General features: G+C 47.7%; 1 protein-coding gene across 1 annotated transcript in view; it reads right to left on the bottom strand.

The window, feature by feature from the left end:
- Nucleotides 1-19,917, bottom strand: part of DMRTC2 (DMRT like family C2) — a 237,626-nt gene extending 217,709 nt beyond the window's left edge. Inside the window, exons 1-2 of the mRNA XM_086929096.1 lie at nucleotides 19,832-19,917; nucleotides 15,235-15,475 (exon numbers count right to left, since the gene is read on the bottom strand). Coding sequence (XP_086785222.1) covers nucleotides 15,235-15,475; nucleotides 19,832-19,841 — 251 coding nt within the window. The 5' untranslated portion in view covers nucleotides 19,842-19,917. The remainder of the gene's footprint in view (nucleotides 1-15,234; nucleotides 15,476-19,831) is intronic.
- Nucleotides 19,918-24,801: the final 4,884 nt, after the last annotated feature.

Raw genomic sequence — 24,801 nt, 5'->3', positions numbered from 1 at the left:
TTTATATTAAACAACGGTTATATTTTTATGTTATTACATCTATGATTAGAATACCTTCATCAGCTTCATCCCAATTATTTTCAGGGAGAAAGATGGAAATACTCCAGAGACCGGGCTTACACCCCCCACCCGCCTAAAAATAGTAACATAATGGGGAGCCGCGGCCAATTGGCAATAGGTCAAGGGAGCCGTGGGTTGAAAAATTTAGGAACTACTGGTATTGGTGAACGAGCCAATGTCAGTCTCTTTACCGGTGGAGACGTGTGAGAGGACAGTGGCCTTGATCTCGATCTTCACCGTGACATCAGTGATGGTGATGAAGAGTGCCCTTACATAGTTAAGGCTCTAGGTGCCGAGTGGCCGTGACTCACAGTTAGTGCCCTCGACGTCGGTGGTGTCTTCGATGTCCACGGTGTCTTCGGCGGAGTAGACCTCGACCGCCTATGTCTGTGCTGTAGGGATGACTTCAACGTTGAGCGTCTGTGCTCCGCCGGAGGTGAACCGGGCCTGGACCGTCGACAAGGAACAGTCTACGATCGATGAATGGTTTGCGTTTGAAGTCTAGAATTAGACTTACTTGGCTTTGATGGGACTGGCGTTGACGACGTCATCGGCGAGTGTTCCTTCGAAGTCGACCGTGAACAACCACTGGCAAAACAACAGGTTTGTCTTTTTAGGTCTGGTGTTAGCCAAGATCTTTTGATATTACTTAAAGGGCTTTTCAGCCATGTCTCGTTGTCCACTGGTCTGTTGTTGTGTTATTCATATTTTGCTTCCACCCACTTCATGGGGTAATGGGTCAACGTACTTAATCCACTTGTAAAGATCCATTCAGTCAACGTGTTTTTGTTGTTACTTCATAATTACTTTAGTATTGTCATTATGCTTGGACTCTGATGTGATAGCAGGATGCTTTTCATGCACATACAGGGCGCATTGCAGCTTTATCAGATCTCCTGCTAATGCTGCTGTAAATTCCTTTTGGAATGGCCTTTTTGATCTGATTCCTGTTCTTTCACATCAGCACATATAAACTTTGAAAACAAACTTAGTAGTATGCTTTATCAATCTTGCTAACCCTTTCTTTCATACTTTTTCTTTTTTGCTTTCCTGGCCTTCTTTCTCTTACCTACTGTCCCTTTTTCTTCTCTTCTTTCTTTACCTTTTGCCTTCTTTGCTGCTTCTTTCCTCCATTCTCTTTCCTGTCATCATTCTCACTTTTTTAGTTCATTCTTTCTTGCCTTCCTTCATTTTTGTCTGCCTTCTTTCTTGATTTCATTCATTCTTTGCCTCTTTCTTTCTTGCCTTCTTCATTAAAAGCAAGATGCTGGCAGTCAAAGCCAGACCAATCAGCTTTATTTACATATTTGTTAGCCAAGACCTTTTAATTTTTACTAAAATATTGTGAATGGTATTCTTAATAATAGGGGTTTTCAGCCAGACTTCATACATTAGCGTCCGGTTAAGTCAGTCACATTTTTCGTTTACCCACTCTGGCAAGCATCAAAGGGCAATGTGTCACCTAATTCAGCCACTTGTTGACTTCACTATAAGGTTTGGCATTCTGCCCTTACACAAGGGGCACATGTATCCACAAAGTAGTTCCCACCAGTGCCAGGGAGGTCTATGGTTTTGTCTGCTTTTTCAAGACAAAATAAACATTTTTGCCTTTAGTCCGTGTTTTGTTTTTTAGATGGAGGGCCCAGAAGTTTCTTGAGCATAAAAAGTTTCACAAAAACAATGACAAAACACAACAAGAATTTCAAAAAAGGCTTGCACCCAACGCCAGACTAACTGGCTTTGCCAATGGTTGTCTGATATAAGTGAATATGGTTGATTTAATGGATGACTTTGTGAGCAAGTGGAAAGTGTTAAGATCAATCAACCAGTGAATTTGTAAAGCGCACTACTTACCAGTGAGGGTCTTAAGGCGCTGAGGGGAGGGGGTGCTGCTACTGCTTGAAGAGCCAGGTCTTGAGGAGCTTCCTGAAGGTGAGCAGGTCCTGGGTCTGCCGCAAGTGGGGGGGAGGGTGTTCCAGGTCTTGGCGGCGAGGAAGGAGAAGGATCTGCCGCCGGTCGTTCATTGGAAGCGTGGAACGGTGGCGAAGACGAGGCTGGCAGAGCGGAGCTGGCCGGCGGGGGTGTAGAAGTTGAGTCTGTTATTCAGGTAGGCTGGTCCGGTGTTGTGAAGTGCTTTGTGTGCGTGGTTGAGGAGCTTGAAGGTGAGCCAGTGCAGGTCTCTTAGATGGGAGGTGATGCGGCTGCGTCGAGGGATATTGAGGATCAGGCGGGCGGAGGCGTTCTGGATGCATTGCAGTCGTTGTAGGTGTTTAGTCGGGATTCCTGCATAGAGTGCGTTGCCGTAGTCCAGCCTGCTGCTGACGAGGGCTTGGGTCGCCGTTCTTCTGGTTTCGGTCGGGATCCACTTGTAGATCCTGCGAAGCATGCGGAGGGTGTTGTAGCAGGAGGAGGAGACGGCATTGACCTGCTTCGACATGGAGAAGGAGGAGTCGAGGATGAATCCTAGGTTGCGTGCGTGATCCGTGGGTGTCGTTGCTGTTCCCAGTAAGGTCGGCCACCAGGAGTCGTCCCAGGCAGAGGAGGTGGGGCCGAGGATGAGGACTTCTGTCTTGTCCGAGTTCAGTTTCAGGCGGCTGCTCCTCATCCACTCGGGGACGGCCTTCATTCCCTCGTGGAGGTTGGTTTTGGAGGTGTGCGGGTCCTTGGTGAGGGGGGAGGATGAGCTGGGTGTTGTCGGCGTAGGAGATGATGCTCAGGTCATGCTGGCGGGCCAGTTGTGCGAGGGGGGCCATGTAGACGGTTGAACAGGGTCGGGCTGAGGGATGAGCCCTGGGGTACACCGCAGATGATGTCAGTGGCTTCGGATCGGAAGGGTGGGAGGCGGACTCTAGGTTCTGCCAGAGAGGAAGGACGTGGTCCAATTCAGGGCCTTCTTCTGGATTCCGGCTTCTTGGAGGCGTATTCTTAGTGTGCGGTGGCAGAACGTGTTGAAGGCGGCTGACAGGTCCAGGAGGATGAGGGCTGAAGTTTCGCCATTGTCAAGTTGTCTCCTGATGTCGCCTGTGGCGGCGATGAGGGCTGTCTGGGTGCTGTGGTTTAGTCTAAATCCGGACTGTGATGGGTCTAAGATGTTGTTGTCTTTGAGGTGGCGGGTCAGCTGTATGTTGGCAATTTTCTCGATGACCTTCGCCGGGAAAGGGAGCAGGGAGTTGGGCCGGAAGTTCTTGAGGTCCGCCTTGGGCTTCTTGAGGAGGGCCTTGATTTTGGCGTGCTTCCAGTCTTCCGGGAATGTTGCTGTGTCGAAGGAGATGTTGATGACCTTCCGTAGTTGGGGTGCGATGGTTGCGTCTGCTTTGTTGAATACATAGTGCGGGCAGGGGTCAGACGGAGATCCTGAGTGGATGAAGTTCATGACCTTGCGTGTCTCGTCGTCGTTGACGTGGGCCAGGTGGTCAGCTGGTTGGTGCAGGAGGCGTTCAGGGTGGGGTCTGTCGTGGTCGGCGCGGACGGGTTGTTGAAACTGTCGTGGATGTCGGCGATCTTGCGATGGAAGAAGGTGGCCAGTGAGTTGCACAGATCTTGTGAGGGTGGGATGTCGTTGGCGCTGGGGTTGGAGAGTTCCTTCACTATGTTGAAGAGCTCTTTGCTGTCGTGTGCGTTGTTATCTAGGTGGGCTTTGAAGGAAGATCTCTTGGCTGTTCTGATGAGGTGGTGGTGGTGTCTGCTGATGGCGTCCTTGTGGGCTGCGTGGCTGTTTGGTGTGCGGTCGTGGAGCCATTTCTTCTCCAGCTTCCGGCATGTCCGTTTGGAGGTCTGGAGTTCTTCGGTAAACCAGGCGGCTTTCTTGCTGGGGTGGTTGATGGAGGCTTTCTTGAGCGGGGCGAGAGTGTTGGCGCAGTTGTCGATGCACTGTCTGAGGTTACGGGGGGCGTCGCCTGGGTCGGTGTGTGGGTTCTGGGCAAGGGTGGAGGTTAGTTGGTTCTCAGTGACTTTGCTCCAGCAGCGGCGGGGCAGCAGTTGGGTGTGGTGGTGCGTGGTTAGTTTCTTGATGGTGAAGTGGATGCAGCGGTGGTCGGTCCAGTGGAGTTCGGTGGTGTTGTTGAAGGCGACGTGGGTGCTTGTGGAGAAGACGGGGTCGAGCGTGTGGCCGGCGGCGTTGGTGGGTTCGGTAACGAGCTGTTTGAGGCCGAGGTCGGCGAGGTTGTCGATCAGGGTGGCGGAGTTGGCATCGTCGTTCTTCTCAAGGTGGAAGTTCAGGTCCCCAAGGAGGATGTAGTCCGTGGAGGCGAGTGCGTGGGTGCTGGCGAGGTCGGCGATGGAGTAGCTGAACAGGGCCCGTGGTCCGGGGGGTCTGTAGACGAGTGTTCCTCTGAGGGTGGTGTTGGGGTCGGTGTGGATCCGTAAGTGGAGGTGTTCGGTGGAGTTGAGGGAGTCATCTGCGAGGGTGTGGACCTGGAGGGTGGACTTGTGGACGATGGCTATTCCTCCTCCGATTCCATTGGTGCGGTCTCTGTGGGAGATCTTGTAGCCGTTTGGGAGGACTAGGGCGATGTCAGGTGCTGAGGAGTCGTTCCACCAGGTCTCGGTAAGTTAGACAACGTCTGGGGCGGAGGTGTTGAGCAGGTCCCAGAGCTCGACGGCGTGTTTGCGTGCGGAGCGGGTGTTGGGGAGTATGCATCGGAGGCGGTTGGGCCCGGTCCTTGGTGGCTTAGTGGTTCTGTCGCAGGTGAAATTGCAGATGTGGCAGGAGACAAGCCCGCGGGTGCGTTTCGGGGCGGCCTGGAAACAGCGGGGGTCTTGGCCGGTGTTGAAAGCGTGGAGGGTGTTGGCGTCATATCAGAGTCTGGCGTTGTGGAGTGCGTGGGGTCCAGGGGTCCTGGCGCTGGGCGCGGTCCTGGCGCTGGGCGCGGTCCTGGCGCTGGGCGCGGTCCAGGCGCAGACGGGCTTGCCTTTGGCGCACAATTGGCGCGCCGCTGCACGTCCGGGCGGCGGCTGCCATATGAGGCGAGGATGGAGGGAGAGCTGGCCGCATGGAAAGCGGCAGGAACAGCGGACACAGAAGGCAAGATTGGGGGGGTGGGGAGTGGGGTTGGAGGGGTGCAACGAAGAGAAATAGAGGCAGAAGGGAAACAAGTACATAGATTACAGCACTTGACGCCTGAGGCTTGAGCCGGGCGGTCTTTCTCTTGTCCTTATCGAACTCTTTACTTGTGAGCACTTGCACTTGCCCCGTGTGTCCTCTCCCCCCCAGCACTAGCGTGCCGATTTAGCGCGTCATTCGTTGCCTCACCGATTTTAGGGTGAAGGCATCATTTTAATTGTGGCTTTTAAAAATACAATTTGCACTTACTAAATTCAGCGCTGCCTCCCCACAGAGTGTCCGGCCGATATTAGGGCTGAGATACCTGGGACTCGGGCGGAGTGATAGCGGCGGCCATCTTGGGTGAGTCACCAGCATAAAAACAGGTAGAGCGCCCCATTCGCGAGATTACAGCACTTGGCGCCTGAGGCTTGAGCCGGGCGGTCTTTCTCTTGTCCTTATCGAACTCTTTACTTGTGAGCACTTGCACTTGCCCCGTGTGTCCTCTCCCCCCCAGCACTAGCGTGCCGATTTAGCGCGTCATTCGTTGCCTCACCGATTTTAGGGTGAAGGCATCATTTCAATTGTGGCTTTTAAAAATACAATTTGCACTTACTAAATTCAGCGCTGCCTCCCCACAGAGTGTCCGGACAATATTAGGGCTGAGATACCCCTCCCCACAGAGTGTCCGGACAATATTAGGGCTGAGATACCTGGGACTCGGGCGGAGTGATAGCGGCGGCCATCTTGGGTGAGTCACCAGCATAAAAATATACGGCTATGGCTCCGCGCAGCGGACGCGTTCAGCGGACGCGCCGTATTAGCGCCAAAGTTACGCCAGAGTTCAGCCCGTCTGCACCCGTCCGCGCTGAGGACGGGCTGCAGGACGGGCTGCGCTCCGGGTTCCCCAAGCCTCCCCCTCAGGTATTACATTCCTACACTTTGGAGGAAATGTTGGTCTGGAAACCGAGTGACCTCCTATGCCACCATAGGTATACCCCAGAGGAATTACTGCTCATGGCCTCCCATAACTCATGTACTCGGAGCCCTGACACTTCCCCCATGATTAACTATCCACCTCAAAATATTCACCCCTCGTCTAAAAGTATTCATTCGGAGAAAGGATACCTTATTAATGCTCGCTCCATAATTAAAAACAATGTAGCTTTCCATGACTTTGCGTTGTCTAGAAGGCCGGTATGGGTTTTTGTTACGGAAACCTGGGCCACGGAGACCTCAGGACACGACCTTTTAATGGCAATCCCAGAGGGTTATGCACTGCACAGACTTGACAGAGCCAAGCGAAGGGGCGGAGGATTAGCGATTCTCTACCAGTCGCATCTTACCTGCCGTATTAATGCTATGTCGGCACCATCCGACCCCTTCCAGGTACTGCATTTCTTTATCTCTTCATCTCCATCAGCATCCTTTGTAGGGCTTCTTGTGTATAGGCCCCCAGGCCCTAGATCCAATTTTAGCAGTGACCTGTTTAGAATCCTGGAGCCATATGTTGGCAAGCCCCACTTCACTATTTTAGGGGACTTAAACTTTCACTTAGATGACCTCACCTCTAAAGACATGTCTTCCTTGGTCGATCCCCTTGAAGCTTGTGGCTTTTTTCAACTGGTAAAAGGTCCTACTCACAGGGCAGGCCACACACTGGATGGAGTTTTCTCCAACGATCCCAGGGTTAAGACGGGTACTCCTCAACCGCTGGTCTGGACAGACCATCTGGCAATACCTATAGAACTGACCCTCCCTCACTCAGATCCACCCAAGAAGAGACAGGCTCAGGGAGAGGGCAAAATTAACTATAAAAACATCACTAATGATTCTCTGGCCCCTCTCATTAGTTCTGTCTCCCTGCCGTCAGACCCAGAGAAGGCAGCACAAAATCTGGCCAACTCCATCATTGGTGCAATAGATGCTCTAGCTCCAGGTACACGCCGATATTCAGCGAGGCGCAGGCCCTCCGCCCCCTGGTTCTCTGAGCCACTTAGGCTGATGAGACAGGGGTGCAGGAGACAGGAGAGAAAATGGAGGAAAACATGGGACACCATGGACAGAGAGACTCACAAACGACTGTTAGGTGAATATAAGTCCATGGTCATCAAGACAAAGCAAAAATTCTTCTCCGACCTTACAACTTCTCTCACTTCTTCGAAGGAGTTGTTCAAGGTAGTGGATTCCCTCTGCTCACTACAAGTTCCAGACCCAGTGATAGGATCGCAGGAGCTCTGTGATAAGATCTCAACCTTTTTCTATACTAAAATCGATGAGATCGCTGTTAATCTAGAAATGCAGAAAAAATCCCTTGGGAACCACACTATCCAGGCTCTCACAAACTTAGAAGCCTGGTCTAAAGACCCTACCAAGACACTCTCTAGCTTCCAATTGATCACACTTGACAATCTTAATTCACTGCTGAATAGGACCATATCTTCTTCTCCAGTGGACCCCTGTCCTCTCAAAGTGATGAAGGAGTGTAGGGACACACTACTTCCTCCTCTATTGGAGGTAATGAATAGTGCCCTGTTGCACAGGGTTTTTCCCTCAGCCTGGAAGAAAGCGATTGTCAAGCCACTGCTTAAAAAGTCCTCCCTCGACCCCACAATCTTAAAAAATTTCAGACCCATATCCTTACTTCCTGCCCCCGCCAAAATGCTTGAGTCCCACCTGAACTCGCACTTGTCTGCCTTCCTGGACTCCTCTGGGTTTTTAGATCAGACCCAGCATGGGTTCAGGAAACTCCATAGTACGGAGTCTGCACTCACCATGGTGACAAATAACATCAGAATGAAAGTGGACGAGGGACAGACAACGCTGCTGGTCTTACTCGATCTGACCGCAGCATTCGACACCCTATCTCCCTCGATTTTAACATCTCGTTTGAGGGAGATAGGAGTGGAGGGGCCAGCTCTGAGGCTTCTGTCCTCTTTTTTAGACCTTAGAGAACAGAGGGTCAAACTGGGAGAATACCTCTCCCCTGCTACATCTCTGCAATGTGGGGTACCACAGAGGTCGGCTTTAAGCCCGACCCTAATAAACATTTATGTGGCCCCGCTAGCGAGATTAGTAAAAGCGCAGGGAATGGAAGTAGTGTCGTACGCAGACGACACTCAGATCATGGTGTCACTGGCCCAATCGGTTAGCACCTCCGCGTTCAGCTTCAGGAGTTGTATGCAATCAGTCTCTGACTGGATGATACTCAACTCCTTGAGGCTGAATAAGACCGAGGTGCTGATCTTTGGAAGGGACCAGGATGTGTGGTCAAATGAATGGTGGCCGCCATCTTTGGGAACCTGCCCGGTCCCCTCCCATTCAGCCAGAAACCTAGGGGTCATCTTTGATACCTCGCTGGCAATGACCCTTCAGGTCAATAGAACGGTGGCTACTTGTTGGGGAGTCATCAAAATTCTCCGACGAATAGTGCATTACCTTTCCCCGTAAGCTAGGAAACAGACAGTGGTTGCGTTGGTCGGTTCAAGATTGGACTATTGCAACTCACTGTATGCAGAGATCAATAAGGGACTTTTCAGCGCCTCCAAATAGTACAGAATGCGGCAGCAAGATTTGTACTAGACATTCCCTGCTCCTCCTCTCGACACTAGCCAGAAAGAGCCTCCACTGGCTTCCTATAGAGCACTGTATCCCCTTTAAAATCATCTGTCTAGTGCATAGGGCTCTGAAAGCTGGAACATCTGATGGGCTGGGATCACTTCTCTCTGGCTATATCCCCAGCAGATGTTTACGCTCATCACAAAAGAATCTTTTGGTGATCCCTCGGACTAAGAAGACCAGATGGGGAGGAAGAGCCTTCTCTACAGTTGCCCCACGTCTTTGGAATGCACTTCCCTTGGAGCTTAAGTCCCTTTCCTCACTGCCCCTCTTTAAAAAGGCCCTTAAAACATGGTGTTTCAAGAAAGCTTACTAGTAATTAGGTCTCGGGACATGTAAATAATTTTGGTTAGGCGCCTTGATGCCCATGGGGCTGAGTCTGCGCGTTATAAATTTGCTTTCATTCATTCATTCATTCAGCCAAAATAAAAAGTTAACGCAAAACAAACCACGGGCTGAACTGGGCACAGGAGGTTCGAACCCCAGTCAGGAACGGCAGCAGCAGGGGAGAGCGCGCACTGGTGGTGCTGTAGGCAGCAGGGGAGCGAGCTGGCCCTTGAGCAGGGTCGAAGATGAACATATGTGTGCAAGTAAGGATGAACTCTTCTTTTAATCTTAGCAAAGGTAACCACTGATAACAGAACATCTGGCTCTTCATAGATAATTTTCCCAGGTCACTTTCACCAGTCTACTGCACTCCTCCCTTACAAAATTAGAGAACGGTATTTATCCAATATGAAGCTTGCCACTTCGGTGGGTGAGGGTCTGCACATTCTAAAAAGGATGCCCCAAGTGACCTGTATGGTCCACTTACTATAATATAGTCTAATTGGGCCAATGGAACTGCATACTCTTTAAACTTCATTAATTCAGAAAAGGGAGTGGGTGTGCTGGACCGTTCATTTACCTCGCCATCCCTTCCTTCTTTACTCTGCTTGTTACTACATATAGCCGGACATTATGTTTGAGTTATTTTAACCCTTGATTGGTCTGCCTATGTACATATTTTGCACCAATTATGAAATATAACAATCCTTGTGTTAACTTCTGGCCTAACTTCTGGCCTAGGCCTCACCCTTGACACAAGTGAGGTCTTCCACATGTCCTGGAACCTGAAGAAAGGCAACACATTATCATCACTGAACAGACCATGGTTTACCATACAGCTGCTGTAGACAGCATCCCATTTTGTGAATTCATATTCATGACCTGAGCATTTTATCTGTGGCCCTAGAGAGGAGGTCTACCTACTGGGCCACTCATTTAAAGTTGCACTTCAGTGCACTAACCCAGATTTTAGCACTAACATCCCAAATGTATGATGAATGTCTTTGTGTACATGGCCGGCATGGTACATGCACTGTTTGTATGAGGGAGGCAGAGTAACAGGGGCCTCTGTGATCCCTTTTTGGATGCCTCTTGAATTGTCTTATGAACAAGATGGAGATGAGGTGGTTTTCCCAGAGTGAAAGTGTACTTCTGTCATTCCTGAAACTTGCAGGAGAAGACCTAGATAATGGGCTGGAGAGAAATGAGAAAAGGATCCTTAAGTAATTCAATTTGTCTTTTTGAATTTCCTACTGACAAAACCCCAAAGGTCCAACTCCATCTTGACTGACGGAGGTCACTATCTTCTCACTCTCAAACAATTGAAGTCGCCATTTTTCATGATTGATGCAGAATTGCTGTCATGTTGGCGATTAGTCGCTGATGTCGCCTGACCTTATCTAAGAACTGTCAAAGCTTCAAGTCAATCGATTAATGACCTAGCTACAACACATGATGCAACATTTGTCTGGGTCAAATATCTATGTTTCACCAGGTCACATTTAAATTTTGATGCACATAATGTCAGGCATTCCTAAACCTATGTCAGATATTCAAATTTCTGATAAGATTTAGCATGTAAGGACTACCACTTGTCAGGAGGTCCTTCGTCAATAATACTGCCCGAGATTCTGCAAGACAAAGTCTCACCTGCTGCTGGCACACTTCAGATGCAAAATCTTGCCTGAAGCGGAAAAAAAAGTGGAGTTTCAGAGGAAGACCGCAGCGTGAACTTTTCCTTTGCAGGGAACACTGTCTTTCTGCAGCTGCTGATAAAGACAGCATTTGCTGCCAAAAAAGTATGCAGTGCGTCTCTTTTCCCTTGGAAACTCTAGACTGCTCTGCCTTCCATGCTCCTAGTGTAGCACATATAAGTAGACATTAGGGGGCTAGGTTCTAGATGAAACTTTAAATTACATTTTAACAATGTTGGAAATGTGCATTTTAATCTCTTGTGCAAAATGTGCCTTCTTGCTGTTTTTAGAATATTCTGTGTAGGCCTTTTAGATGTACTAAAAATCAGATAGTTCCTATATTAAATACTTTAACTGAAAAGTGTTCACTCCTATTAGTACAATTTGTGATACTGTGAATAATAAAATATGGCTTGTTGCTGGTTCCCCAGTGCCCCTTATCCCTTCATGGGATTGTTAGGAACCCAAAAGCAATGCCTCCATCTCAATTACACATTGAATAGTGTTTTGCGACGATTCAGTAACCTGTCTTTCAATCAATCAAGACTCTTATTAAGTTCACTACATACCCGTGAGGGTCTCAAGGCGCTGGGGGGGATGAAGGGGGTTCTGCTACTGATCGAAAAGCCAGGTCTTGAGGAGTCTTCTGAAGGCCAGTAGGTCTTGGGTCTGCCTTAGGTTGGTGGGGAGGGTGTGTCAGGTCTTGGCGGCGAGGTGGGAGAAGGATCGGCCACTGGTGGTTGTTCTTCGGATGCGGGGGACTGTGGCGAGGGTGAGGTCGGCGGAGCGGAGCTGGCGGGTGGGGTGTGGAAGCTGAGGCGTCTTTTGAGGTATGCTGGGCCAATGTTGCGGAGAGTTTTGTGTGTGTGTGGATGAGGAGCTTGAAGGTTATCCTCTGGTTGACAGGGAGCCAGTGCAGGTCTCTCAGGTGGGGTGTGATGTGGCTGCGGAGGGGGATGTCGAGGATCAGACGTGCCGAGGTATTCTGGATGCGTTGCAGTCGTCCCAGGAGCTTGGCCGACGTTCCTGCGTAGAGGGTGTTTCCGTAGTCCAGGATGCTGTTCTCCTCGAGTTACCGGGTCAGTTGTTGGTTGACGATTTTCTCGGGGACCTTTGCCGGGAAAGGGAGCAGGGAGTTGGGTCGGAGGTTCTTGAGGTCCTTGGGGTCTGCCTTGGGTTTCTTGAGTAAGGCGTCGATCTCAGCGTGCTTCTAGCTTTACAAGAAGGTTGCTGTCTCGAAGAAGATGTTGATTACTTTACAGAGATGGGGTGCGATGGCTGTGCAGGCTTTGTTGAAGATGTGGCGAGGGCATGGGTCTAGCGGTGATACGGAGTGGATGGTGTTCATGATCTTAGTAGCTTAGTGGACTAATGCATCTACTGCAGGGTCCTGTGTTTGACCTCATGGTCACAGGTTCAAATCCTGGCAGGTCCACTCAGCCTTTCATCCATTTGAGGTTGATAAAATGAGTACCATTGTGTTAGGTAACAATAAACATCTGTTATTCACGCCTTGAGACGCCTGGGTGATAAGTGCGCTTTACAAATACTAGTGTTATGTTATGATCTCGCTGGTGTCCTCGTCATTGATGCTGGTCCAGGAAAACAGGCGGTTGGTGTGGATGGTGGTCGTGGGGGCAGTAGTGGCGTTGAAGCTGTTGTCGGCAATCTTGTAGTGGAATAAGGTGGCCAACGAGTCGCACAGGTCTTGAGAGGGCGGGATGTCGTTGGAGAGTTCTTTCACGATGTTGAAGAGCTCTTTCTTGGTGTGCATTGTTATCTAGGCGGTCTTTGAATGAGGCCCTCTTGGCGGTTCTGATGAGTTGATGGTGTCTGCGGGTGGCGTTCTTGTGGGCTGTGTGGCTGTCCAGTGTTCGTTGCGGAGCCAGTTCTTCTCCAGTTTTCGGCATGTTCGTTTGTAGGCCTGGAGGTCTTCGGTGAACCAGGTGGCTTTCTTGCTGGTGTGGCTGTTGGGAGGGTATCTTGAGTGGGGTAAGGGTTTTGGCGCAGTTGTCGATCCATTGTCTGAGGTTGCGGGCGGCGGTGTTTGGGTCGGTGGAATCGGCCGGTGGGTTCTGGGCGAGGGTGGTGGTTAGCTTGTCTTCGGTGACTTTGATCTTTCACATTCATCACTGGTGCATTAAACAAAGTTCACCCATGGGTGTGAAAGCACACCTTGAAGAGTTACACCAAAGTTATAACTTACGCTTACAGGTAAGTTTCACTACTAAATACAAAATCAATTTCCTGAGCCACTATCACGTAGTGCATGACAGTAATTAATTCACACAGTCGTTGTCTCAAGAGTTCATTCTTGGTCTTTATTCTAGACGCCAATATCAGATCGGAGTACTCTCCGCCGCTTTGCTCGAGATTGAGGACATTGATTATTTTTAAGAAGATTGAAGGCAGACCTAAAAAAGTGCCATAACGGGAGTTTTTCTACTGGTCAGTAAAATCCGAAGTTGGTTGATCGTGTTGGATACACCGTATACCATCTATAGATTCTTAGTCCATGCCCTGACGAAGTCTGTGGTTAACACCAATAGACGAAACACGTGTTGGCAAAAAACTGTGACTGCTGGTAGCTTTGATGAAGAACTGAAGCACAACCAAATATTACAAGATATGGAATAAAGACCAAGGATGAACACTTAAGACAACGAGTGTGTGAATTAATTACTGTCATGCACTACGTGATAGTGGCTCAGGAAATTGATTTTGTATTTAGTTATATAAATGTTGATGTATTTTCACATTGAGTGGCAACGTAGGGTAGTCATTGTATTTATTTTCCTTTGAGCACTATCCGAAGAATTTTGTAGCTATAAATACATCATCACAATACCGTGCGCAGCCTATACCCCACTGACCAATTTTGATGAAAAGTTTTCAATACTGCCTACGTGGTGTGCAAAAAGAACAATTGATGGACAGAATGCAGAACAATGTCATACATTCACCCCAGTACAGAGATCTGAGCAAAAGAATGATGGATTAAACCCAGATCCTTGTGACTGGAGGTGAATGTTTGCATTGTCCAGCGTTCCGTCCATCAATTGTTTCTTTTGCATATGTCACCCTCTGTGAGAATGGTATGCCCAGATGTGAGTCCCGTGCTCACTACACCACTGGATTCAAGCTAGTTTGGCTGTTGAAGGGCGATGCCCTGAAACCGGTCCCAAAATGCTTGTTTACGGTCCAGGGAGGATCTGGCTTGGCAGTTCAAGATGGACTGTTCCCACAAGGAACAGGGTCAAGACTGATTTGCATATGTCTCGATGCAAACTGGGGTGGTGTGGTAAGCAAAAGAATGATGGATTAAAGAATCAAGATCCTTGTGACAGGGGGTGATTGTTTGCATTGTCCAGCCTTCCGTTCATGAATTGTTTCTCTTGCATACAATGTGTGGCCATGGTATCCACCTACACTCAAAACTGATGTAAATCCTATTTCAAGAACTGATCAATACATATCTACCCGTCTTTACTGTAATTCAGTTATTGTACAAATGCACAGTGCTTGTGGCACCCACGCGGGGGATCAGTAGGGAGGACAGAACAAAGGGGTAAAGAGAGGCAAGCAGAGTGGGGCAACAGGGCATATGGATGGGGTTACAATGGCACATGGTGGAACTGGATAGGAGGGCATGAAGTGCTGAGAGCAACAAGCTGTGGTCAATGACCTTGACATTTTATGAGCAGACTGCGCATGAAAGGATACAAATTTATAAAAAACGTATTTATTTTTCTGAATAAAATGAATGCCCTTTTAATCATGCAGTCATGGCTTAATTTCAAGTTACTGAAATTAGTGAGAACTAAAAGTTTAGACGGATGAACACAAATGTTGGTGAAGGGTTGCACAAACTGCTCTGGCAAAAAAATTAAGTCTTGGTCAAGTCAGGCTCATTTCTTAAAGGATATTGAGAGCTGGCAGGGTGAGTCCGGATCCATTTTTTAAAACAAGTAGGATTAGAAAAATCTGTCACCTGTCAGTCAAGCCTCGGAAAGACTGTCTTTGATGGAGAGTCTCAATCAGGTGAAGCTTTTGAAGGTTGGCACACCGGGGGGGAGGGGGCGGGCAGACAATCATTTGTCAAGATCATCTCTTAAGAGTATGGCAGGCGTTCAAGAGTCCGATCCACCAAGGGCAGGTAAGCATGCAAAAGAATACTGCATAGTTATACTACTGGCCGTATACAATGTAAATAAAAGTGCCATACGATATAATACAAGTAACATATTGCGTCAAGCTCACCCCTGAAAGGCTAATATCGAACTTAGGCAGTCATCTTCAAGGCTAACATGACATGAGATTCACTCTGCCCTAGCTAAGGTGACTTTTCAAATATGAAACAAATCTACTAAACAGCCTCATCTCAAAATACCCTAGTTCTATTTGTAAATTATATGCCCTTAAAATGCCTCAGAACACTGGGGTGTATCCCTTGAAGAAAACCTTTTTCTTAACACTATAACCCGCACTGCTCACAAAATAAGAATGCATCTGTCGCAGCAGCAGCTCTGAAACTGGCAGGCCCTCTTGTGTCCCTTCAAGATGGCAGTCAGTCCATGGTTACGGCAGCGGGCACAGGTGGGTGTACGACTGGAGGGCACCTCGTCTGCTGGACTGAAGGCAGTTTGGAAAGGTAGCTGCTCGAGGCTGTCTGTGGTAGAATCAGAAGGGCACCGCAGGACTGAGGTTTGCTCCCGGCAAATCTCCATGCTTTTGGCTGTTGAAGAAACAGACATTATTAACGTGTATCTCTACATCTCCTAGTCTAGTGGGTAGGTGTCAGATTATCACTTTTTTTTTACTAATATCCACCCCACTATAAATTTCTTTTCAATGGTCCCGTGACTATTCCCACACCAGGAATTTTCGTTTACACACAGTGCTGCTTCTGATCCCACATGGAGAGCAACCACTGACTTCTCCATGCCAAATACTGGTGACATCCCAGCCATGTCACTTCCACGATCCCGCCATGAGCAACCCACTTAACCACCCCAGATAAAAACCATCTTTAGAGACTAAACTTGTTCTCTGTAAATACCCCTCAGCAGAAAAGTTTACACTATTTTAAGCACTCTTGACCCTTAAAACTTTCCTGCACTTGAATGTAAGCTAATTGGGACACTAAAATCCCCCGATTAGTCGGTCTTCCTCTTCTCTGTTCACAAATATGTAGATGTACTTTTTCAATGGAGAACTTAATGGTAGCCCTTCAAGGAAAATATGAGTCTATAATACACCCATAGAAGCAGCACAATATAAGATGGGCTGTGTGACAAGTGATCGTGGGCGAGGACAAATTCACAGATCCACTAAAAGGAATCAAATGTTGGTGTTGGTTTTTAAATGTAGCTTCTTGAAGGGGATCTCAGTCAATTTGCCCTCTCTTTCACCCTGTAGGCCGGTACGCTCTATCCATTCTGATAACGGAGAAAACTTTTAAAAATGTCAATTTGTTATAGTTTTAAGTGTGTAACTTTTCCTCGTCTAAAAAAATCCTCAAAACAACTCAATAGGAAAATTGTTAGTGTCCATGCTTAAACATCTCTAGTTTTCTGATACGTTGGTGCACACCTGTAACACCTTTACTTCTTCACATCCCCATCAGACCCTATACTCTGCGGTTCTATTTCCTGCTCTGTCTGAGGTATCCCCCCTTTACCCTCTATGTGCTCATTCTGGTGAACCCTCCTCTTCCTATCTCAGAGCCCGCATACCCTATCCCTCCCCTTACCCACATCTCTTTGCTTGCCCAAACATGGCCAACTTTTGATTAAAACTTTGCATACATGGAGACATCAAAAGACGTTGGCTGGTGAGCAGGAGCCTATGAGTCGCCTAGCACATGTCTGGGATTTCATTTTAAAATCGCCCTTTTCTAAAGCAGGCCATCTTAAAAGATTTACCATGGCCGAAGCGGGAGGGTATGGAGGATGATTCTTACACAAACTGAACATGTTTTGACAGCTCACTATTGCAACTTTTGAGAGATAAGTTTATAAAATGAACAATTCTGGCTACCAAAGGTAAATAAACAGTCTTTATTTTGCAAACACCAATAGTAAGAATCAGTATCAACCAAGCATACCACCCAGAAACTACCTACTGCCACAGAACAAAGTAAGTTTTGGCAACGTAAGTAGTATGCTTCTAATCTTAGATTTACCACTTCACCTAGAGTGCTGCAAATAAAGTGTCCTACCTTGTTAAAAACCTTCTGTTTTTACAGTGTGTATGTAAAGCGCTCTGATACATACGGGTCAAGCTAGCGCTATATGAAACTTTTTAAATAAATAAATACAAATAAAACACTGCATTGTAAAGCCGGAAAGGACTCACAACAGTGATGTTTCCCTTAGAAAGGCACCCCCTTGTGTTTGCCATCATAATCAATGCCATGTCAGTTGTGGTCTGTTGGACCAGCTGGAAAAACAGAACCAAGAGATATGCTTTTTAATCCTAGCTTTTTGTTTGGTCAAATTAATGTTCAATGTAAAAGCTGCTAGTATTACAAGTGGTTAAAAATGGACTGAATATTACAGACGGGTGGGTTGCGGGAGGGGGCGCAAGAGACTAGTCTCACGGTTTATTTACTAAAATACAGTATGGTGGTAAACAAACATGTAGTAGCAGTATTTTGTAGTCTCAGGCCTACTATTTAATAAACAGTTTGATCCTCACAAATCACACTCCCCTTGCCACTGTCCACTTATCAGACATGTCAGAGGTTTGAAACCGGCATTATTACAGAAATAAACAGCAATCGCTCACATCTTCTGGGCTTTTTATGGGCAGGTGACTGGATTTGCACCTTAGTAGATACAAGTGCTGCTAGTGCTTCACCTGCATTTTAAGACCCTCCTCCTGTGCTGCAGCCCCCTCCCCCCCGGACTGGTACATCTATTCCCGCTCATTAAGTGCTGAAAGAGTTAACGTTGCTTATCCTGCGAAAGGGTTAAAATCGGCTAGGGGGCAAAAATGCGGGACAAATGTTATCCTCTATACCAGTGGTTCCCAAACTTTGGACTCCTGAGGACCCCCATTGAGTCACCACTGGAAGCCGGGGACCTCCAAGCAATTTGTATGAGTTAAATTTCAAATATTAACACCTTGGTTGCTGAAGATATTCCCCTGCTGTGCTGGGCCATAATGTTAATGGGTGTGGTCATGACCAGCTCAGCTCGTCATGAGCACACGAGCACTGTGCCTCATGACGAGCTGAGCTCGTCAGGAGCACCGAAGGGGTTAAAACAGTAATTCAAAAAAATACACATGTGTGCACACAAACAAATACCCAAGGTACTAACGATTTTGGGGCCAGATGTACGACCATTTCATTTAGCGCCTCGCAATTGACAACACATTGCAAGTGGCAAATTGCGAGTTGCTAAATGAAATGTACAACAGTGTGTTTAACACTGTTTGGGATTCCCAATGGGGTCGCAAATTGCGAGGTTCCTTAATATTAATGAGCCTCTCGCAATTTGCGAGCCCGTTGGGAATGCCAGCCCTCCCAGGTGTGGTGGCCTGCTGGGCTGTGCTGGCCACCATGTCTGGGACTGCTTTTAAATAATGCAGCCCGCTTACCATGCATTTAAAAAAATAAAATAAAAAAAGTTTACATTTCATTTTCTAAGGGTAGGCAGAGGTCCCTGGGACCACTGCCTGCCCTTAAAAAATAATGTTGCATGCATTTGCAAATGGGAAGGGGTCCCCTGGGGACCCTTTACCATTTGCAAATGCATTACCATCTACTTGAAGTAGGTGGTAATTACGAGTGTTTTGCGACCACAAAACATTTCTACATGGTTTTGGGACTCGCTATTTGGAAGGGAATGGCCCTTCCAAATAGCAAGTTGCAAAACCTATTTAGCGAGTTGCAAACAAATTTCGACTCGCGAAATAGGCAATGTACATGCATGCGCAAACGGGTTTGCGAACCCGTTCGCGCATTTAAAAACGGATCTGGCCCTTAGTATTTTATATTGAAGTAATAGCCCCTCTGTCACATGTATTTCATTTGTTTTATAGCACCTCTCGTACCATTTAGGATGCACTTTACATCACACACATATAGACATTCAATCATACATGTAAACCAGTGTGTATATAAAATGTTTAACCTCATCCATGCGGTGCAGATTTACCGCCGGTGCTGGGCCCTAATGAAAATGGGTGTGGTCATGACGGAACGGTTCCGTCATGAGCATCGAAGGGGTTAAAGAGTGTTTGGTCTAGAAAAGCACAAACACAGGATTCAGAACATAACACAGTGGCTAGCGCCGACTTTAACATAAAAAATGTATTTCTACCCAAATAAATCTTTTTAGCAGCATCAGGATAATGACTAACTGGGGAAAAACATGTTACTAACTGGTACCATGCAGTTTTCAAGCAGCTCTTTGATGACAGTTTATAGGTCTCTCTGCTACATTACGATTGGCACCTATAAAGTGCACAGTAACAAAAGAATCTCTGTGACAAAAGCCGTGACCACGAACTTATGCACATAAAATACTGCTTTTTAAAATGCGTGTTACACGTTCTTTGCAGTAGGCACGTTAGCCCTCTGTGCTACATTAGTCAAAGCTGCCACTGAACAAAACTCTCCTCACGCTCCAGCAGGTACATTAATCACTGCCTTTTATTTATTCATTTATAATCTTGACACTTTTATTGTTGCTGGAAAGCTGCCAATTATACAAGAAACGTTTCTGTGCTTTTAAAACTGTTGCCTGCGGACCCCCTGGGAATGTGTCACGGACCCCTGGGGTCCGCGGACCACAGTTTGGGAAACACTGCTCTAAACCCTCAGTGCGAAAAGCGGGACAAACATAAGGATTGCTGAAGAAACCTGCAAAATGAAGGAGATAACCACCTCGGCTTACCCTCGTGGGACTCAAATTCGCTATCCAAAAAAGTGCAATGCCTCTCATCGACTTCAACGGATCATTCGCCCTCAAACGTTCCTCTCCACTGATGCGACTATCATCACCCTTCAAAACAGCTCTACCTCTCGCTCCTTTAAGAAAGAAAAGTTACTTCGCACCTGCGCACCCCTCTCACTGCGTACCTTTCATCATACGTTGTCGCCTACTAGCCCATCTTCCCGCTCTTGCCCCGCCACCCTCCTCTGTGTGACCCCGGCGCACCCGCTGCCCTCGTGACCCCTCACCCGCCACTCCTGTGTTCAAGCTTCTCACTCTGACAGAAACAGAAACTAAACTGCTCACCGGCGTAGCGCGACTTTCCCGCCTATTTCCACACTACCAATGAGAAAGCGGTGTCTGCCGCCCGCTACTTTGTGGACAACTCACACTCCAATAGAAGAACATCTTAACTCAAATAACCAATCAAAAGACTAACGTTGCAAAATGCGTACCCAAATTTGATTGGCAAAGTTCGCCATATTTCGAGGAGCTGTGGACCAATCAGTGCAATCTCCGAATTTGAAGGTTTCCGTTGGCCCGGCTTGACAAACAATTACTTTCTCAGAGGGCGGACCCCGCCATAATAACATTTATTTTGCCCGTGCAGTGCTTTAAATGGGGAAAAAAATGAGTGCAGATACTCATAAAATTGGGATAGGAGCGCAACTTGATTTTATAAATACACTACTGGCATCTGTCAAGTATTCATTTTGCCCTTGAATTACACTTATTAGTTTCAAATTTCCTGCATATGCAAATTGACATGTGGGCAAGGCATATATAGAGGATTAATAGCCTGTCTCCTACTATGCCCCTTTCAAGTGTGTAAACCGCCTATTACCTTTAAAGGGGCATGTTATATTTGGACTATGCTTTCTACACCACAGGATTTTCAGTACAAATTCATGAGGTTTAGAAACTGAACATGTGATCTGCTCAGTGTGATATTGGTACTGCCGTGACCTTGGCCATGCACTGTTTGATCTTGGGCTCTCGCTGTTTGATTTGTAATAAAGAAACATGGGTCACGAATCATGACCAATCAGTAACTTGCAAGATGTATGATCCATGTTTTTGCAATAAACTGCAGCCTTTATGCACCCCACACTGTTGTCCCCTGAATGCTTGGTAGGAAGGGAACAATGCAGGGTATGGCCGAGACGATGGGGGGAACTCGCACGCCTGGAGGGGTTTAGTGGTTTGAGACCTTGACTCAATCATGCATGATTTTAATTGTTCTTTTCATCACCAGTATGTGATATTGCCTAAGCTCTGTGTGATGTTGGCCCAACATTGCCTGTTCTTGGGTTATCAACTAGCCGATTTTAGCCAAGCAGTGTCTGATATTGGTTCAGTAGTGTGTGATCTTGACTCACAGTGTTTGACCTTTGGCCAGGAATGAGTGTTCTTGACTCAGCACTGTATGATCAGAAGCCACCCTGGCCTGATTTTGAGTTACTAGTGTGAAAGAGGCCAATACTTGATGATATCTTGTTCCAGTCCTGTGGGGTGTTGGCTCAGTCCTGTCTGATCAAGACATTAGGATCGAGACCCGGGTGTGGTCCTCCCCTCATGCCACATTTTTAGTGTACCACTTGATAACGGCTGTACATTTTGGCGCAGCCGCACCTGGTGCACAAATCAAAAAGATGAAGGGATTTAATGTGGTTTTAATGTAATGTTCATTTTTTAATTGCAAGCTTTAATCAACTGAACAATACATACCTACCTGTCTGATCTTGGCTCACTCATTTCAGATCTTTGCCCAGTGCTTTGATAAGATAAAGCTGGGTTTACGGAGAGCAGCACTCAGTTCCGAATGGCAAAACTCATGAACTAGGTGAAATATATATATATATATATATTTAAATCTGTTTTTATTATTTTCATTCAAAGCATCGGCAAGACAATCAGCATGTATACATTCATAGGTTACAGTAATCAGAAATCTTTCAAGACATAACACCTCTTTGTATTCCACCACCCACCAGCTGGTCATTTCCCGCTTCGAGAGTGGCCCCTCTGCCCCAATTCCCCTATCCTTCTTCAAGTTCCTCATCAGAGCTATCTTCATAAGATTCTGGCATTGGGTCGCAGATTTCCCCCTATACGTGTTCCAAGCTGCCCATATTTTAGTCCATTTCTGGGGGCATCTCCGGTATATATATACAGCTCTCTCAGCCGACATAGTGAGGTCCATATCCTTACACCAGGCCGCCAATGATGGCAGTTCCACAGCCCCCCATTTCTGCGCTATATTTCTCTTTGCAACCATCAGGCCTAATGTTACCCATGTCTTCCCATGTCTCGATAGGTCATTGGGTTCCCACATGTTCAAGAGGCACCTACACGGTTCTGGCACCAGTGAAACATTTACAGTCTGCGATATAGTACGCAGTACTTTCCGCAAGTAGTTTGCTATCATGGGACAATCCCAGATCGTGTGAAAGAAGGAACCTTCATCCCCACATCCCCTGAGGCAGTACGGATGCTGTGCCCTGCCCATTTTATGTAGTGTGCTTCTGGTGAGGTATGTGCGGTGTAGGATCTTAAGTTGCACAAGCCTGAGCCGTGCTGGTATACCCACCTCTTTAGGTGAGGCCAAGGCTTCCTGCCATTCTGTTTCCTCCATGTCTCCAATGTCAGTCGCCCACTTGTCTCCCAGTTTCTTAGTGGGGTCTGGCGGATTATTAATCAGTTTGCGGAAGGTAAAAGATGTGGCGCGCTTTGGCATGTGATCTGTGAGCAGCCCTTCCTCTAATGGGAAGGCCTCAGGTACCTCTGTGTCTTGTGGTATTATTGCTAACAGTGCGTGGCGTATTTGTATGTAGCGGAAAGTCTCGGTATGTGAGAGCTCGTACTGTTGTCTGAGCTGGTCAAATGGAATGACCGTCCCTTTGTCCCACAGGTCACCCACCGTGGATATGCCTATGGTGTCCCATTGCTCGAATCCTTTGCTGTTCCTCAGTGTCCCCAATTGCTTAGTGTCCCAGAGTGGGGTTAGTTTGTTAATGATCCCCCTCCATCCCAGGCGTGTCTGTGCCAGAGCATGACCGTGTGTTTTGTCGGTCCCGTCAGTCTCATAGCTTTCCCTTTATTATGTAAGGGAGCTAGTATGTTTCCCGTACCCAATTGTGCTCTATCTGCCATATATGCTGGGTCTATCTGTGGCGCGTGAATCCATTGATTGACAACCTTGAGATGTGCAGCCCAATAGTACAAGTGGATATTAGGGAGTGCAATGCCACCGACATACCATCCTCGGTGCAGTTTCGCTTGTGCTATTAGCGCCGGTCTGTTGCCCCATAGTAGTTTCGAAACTAGCGCTGCTATTTGTTTGAAGTATTTTAGGGGAACCGGGAAGGGCGTGTTTTCAAGTGCGAACAAAAACCTTAGCAAGGCCATCATCTTAAATAACGCCGCCTTTCCCAACAGCGTCAGGGGGAGTGATTCCCAGTGTATAACATCTCTCCGTAAGCGCTCCAGATGCGGCACCAGATTCTTGACTAAATATTCCACTGGGTCCACCGTTATGTGAATACCTAAGTATTTGAAGGAGTCCTAGGACACCACCAGTGGGCAGCCCGAAGGGAGCCGCGGCGCAGGTCCCTGCATTGTATATAAGACCGATTTGGACCAGTTGATCATATATCCAGAGATCTTTCTGAAAGTATCGCACATCTCAAGAAGCAGTGGTATGGAATTTTCAGGGTTGGTGAGGTACACAAGAATGTCGTCTGCGTAGAGGGAAATTCGGTCTTCCCATCCCTCTGCCTACCGGACACCTCTCAGCAAAGGGGTTTCCCTAATCCACGCCCCAAGGGGCTCTAACACCAATGCAAAAAGAAGCGGCGACAGGGGGCATCCTTGACGTGTTCCCATTGCCAGCGGCACGGCGTCTGACATGTGGCCATTCACCGCCACACATGCTAGAGGTTTGGTGTATAGGAGATGGATCCATGTACAGAACTTCGGGCCAAAGCCCAAGTACGGCAGGGCTGCAAAAAGGTAGTTCCATTCCACCATGTCGAAGGCCATTCTCGCATCCAGGGAGATGACCACCGACGGTTCCAACAGGGTGTGCGCCCGAGCCAACGCACCATGCAGTCGCCTCAGATTGAGCGCCGTGTTTCTATTTGGCATGAAGCCTGATTGGTCTGGATGAACTAGTTGCGGGTGGTGCACCAGCAGTCTATTCACAAGCACTTTAGCCAGTATTTTCGCCTCCGCATTAAGCAGCGAGATTGGGCGATAGGATGTGCACTTGGACGGCGGCTGCCCGGGCTTCGGGATATCCACTATAGTGGTCCAATGGCAATTCACCTCTATCTAAGCTGTCAGTGAACATGTTGAGCAGGTGTAAGCAGATAGTGTTTGCCTTTAGTTTGTTCAGTTCTATCGGGATCCCATTGGGTCCCATTGCTTTTCCCGGCTGCAGGGATCTAATTGCCTCGTGCAACTCTTCCTCCGTGAGATCTGCCTCAAACTCCAGGGATGCCTCCTGTGTGAGCTTGGGCATTGTTATGTCTTATAAAAAGGCCGCTGCCTCTGCTTCCGACATGCTCGACGAGGACATGTACACCTCCTCGAAATGTCCAGCTAGTGTATGCACTATTGTTCGCGAGACGTGAGACTGTCATCTGCAGTTCGCAGTTGCCCTATAGTTCTAGAGCCACACTCTCGCCTATCCAGCCAGGCCAGTAGCTTCCCTGCTTTATCCCCCACATCGTAGATTCTATGTCTGGTCGCTGTAAGGGCTAGCGTTGTTTCCTGCCTGAGATGTTCCCTGTATTGTTGTTGCTTAAGGTGTAGGGCATGGTGTGATTCAGGTGTAGGGTCGGCTATGTGTTTTGCATCAGCTGCTTTTAATTCCAGCTCTAAGGTCGTGAGGTCTTTCTGCTTCTCTCGCTTATGGCCCGTGATGGAAACTATTGCCTGCCCCCTGAGAACTGCTTTATGAGCCTCCCATAGAACTGAAAGGGAGTCAACAGATGCGACATTTTCCGCAAAGAAATATTTTGTGGCTTTACGGATTTCTTTACGGATCTGTGAGACTTGCAAGTACCCTGGGTAAATAGGGTAAAGCCTCTTGCGGGATCTGTGATGAAAAGAA

The sequence above is a fragment of the Lissotriton vulgaris genome, chromosome 7, assembly GCF_964263255.1.
Source record: "Lissotriton vulgaris chromosome 7, aLisVul1.2, whole genome shotgun sequence".
NCBI lineage: Eukaryota > Metazoa > Chordata > Amphibia > Caudata > Salamandridae > Lissotriton > Lissotriton vulgaris.
This window is presented reverse-complemented; position numbering and strand designations above follow the sequence as displayed.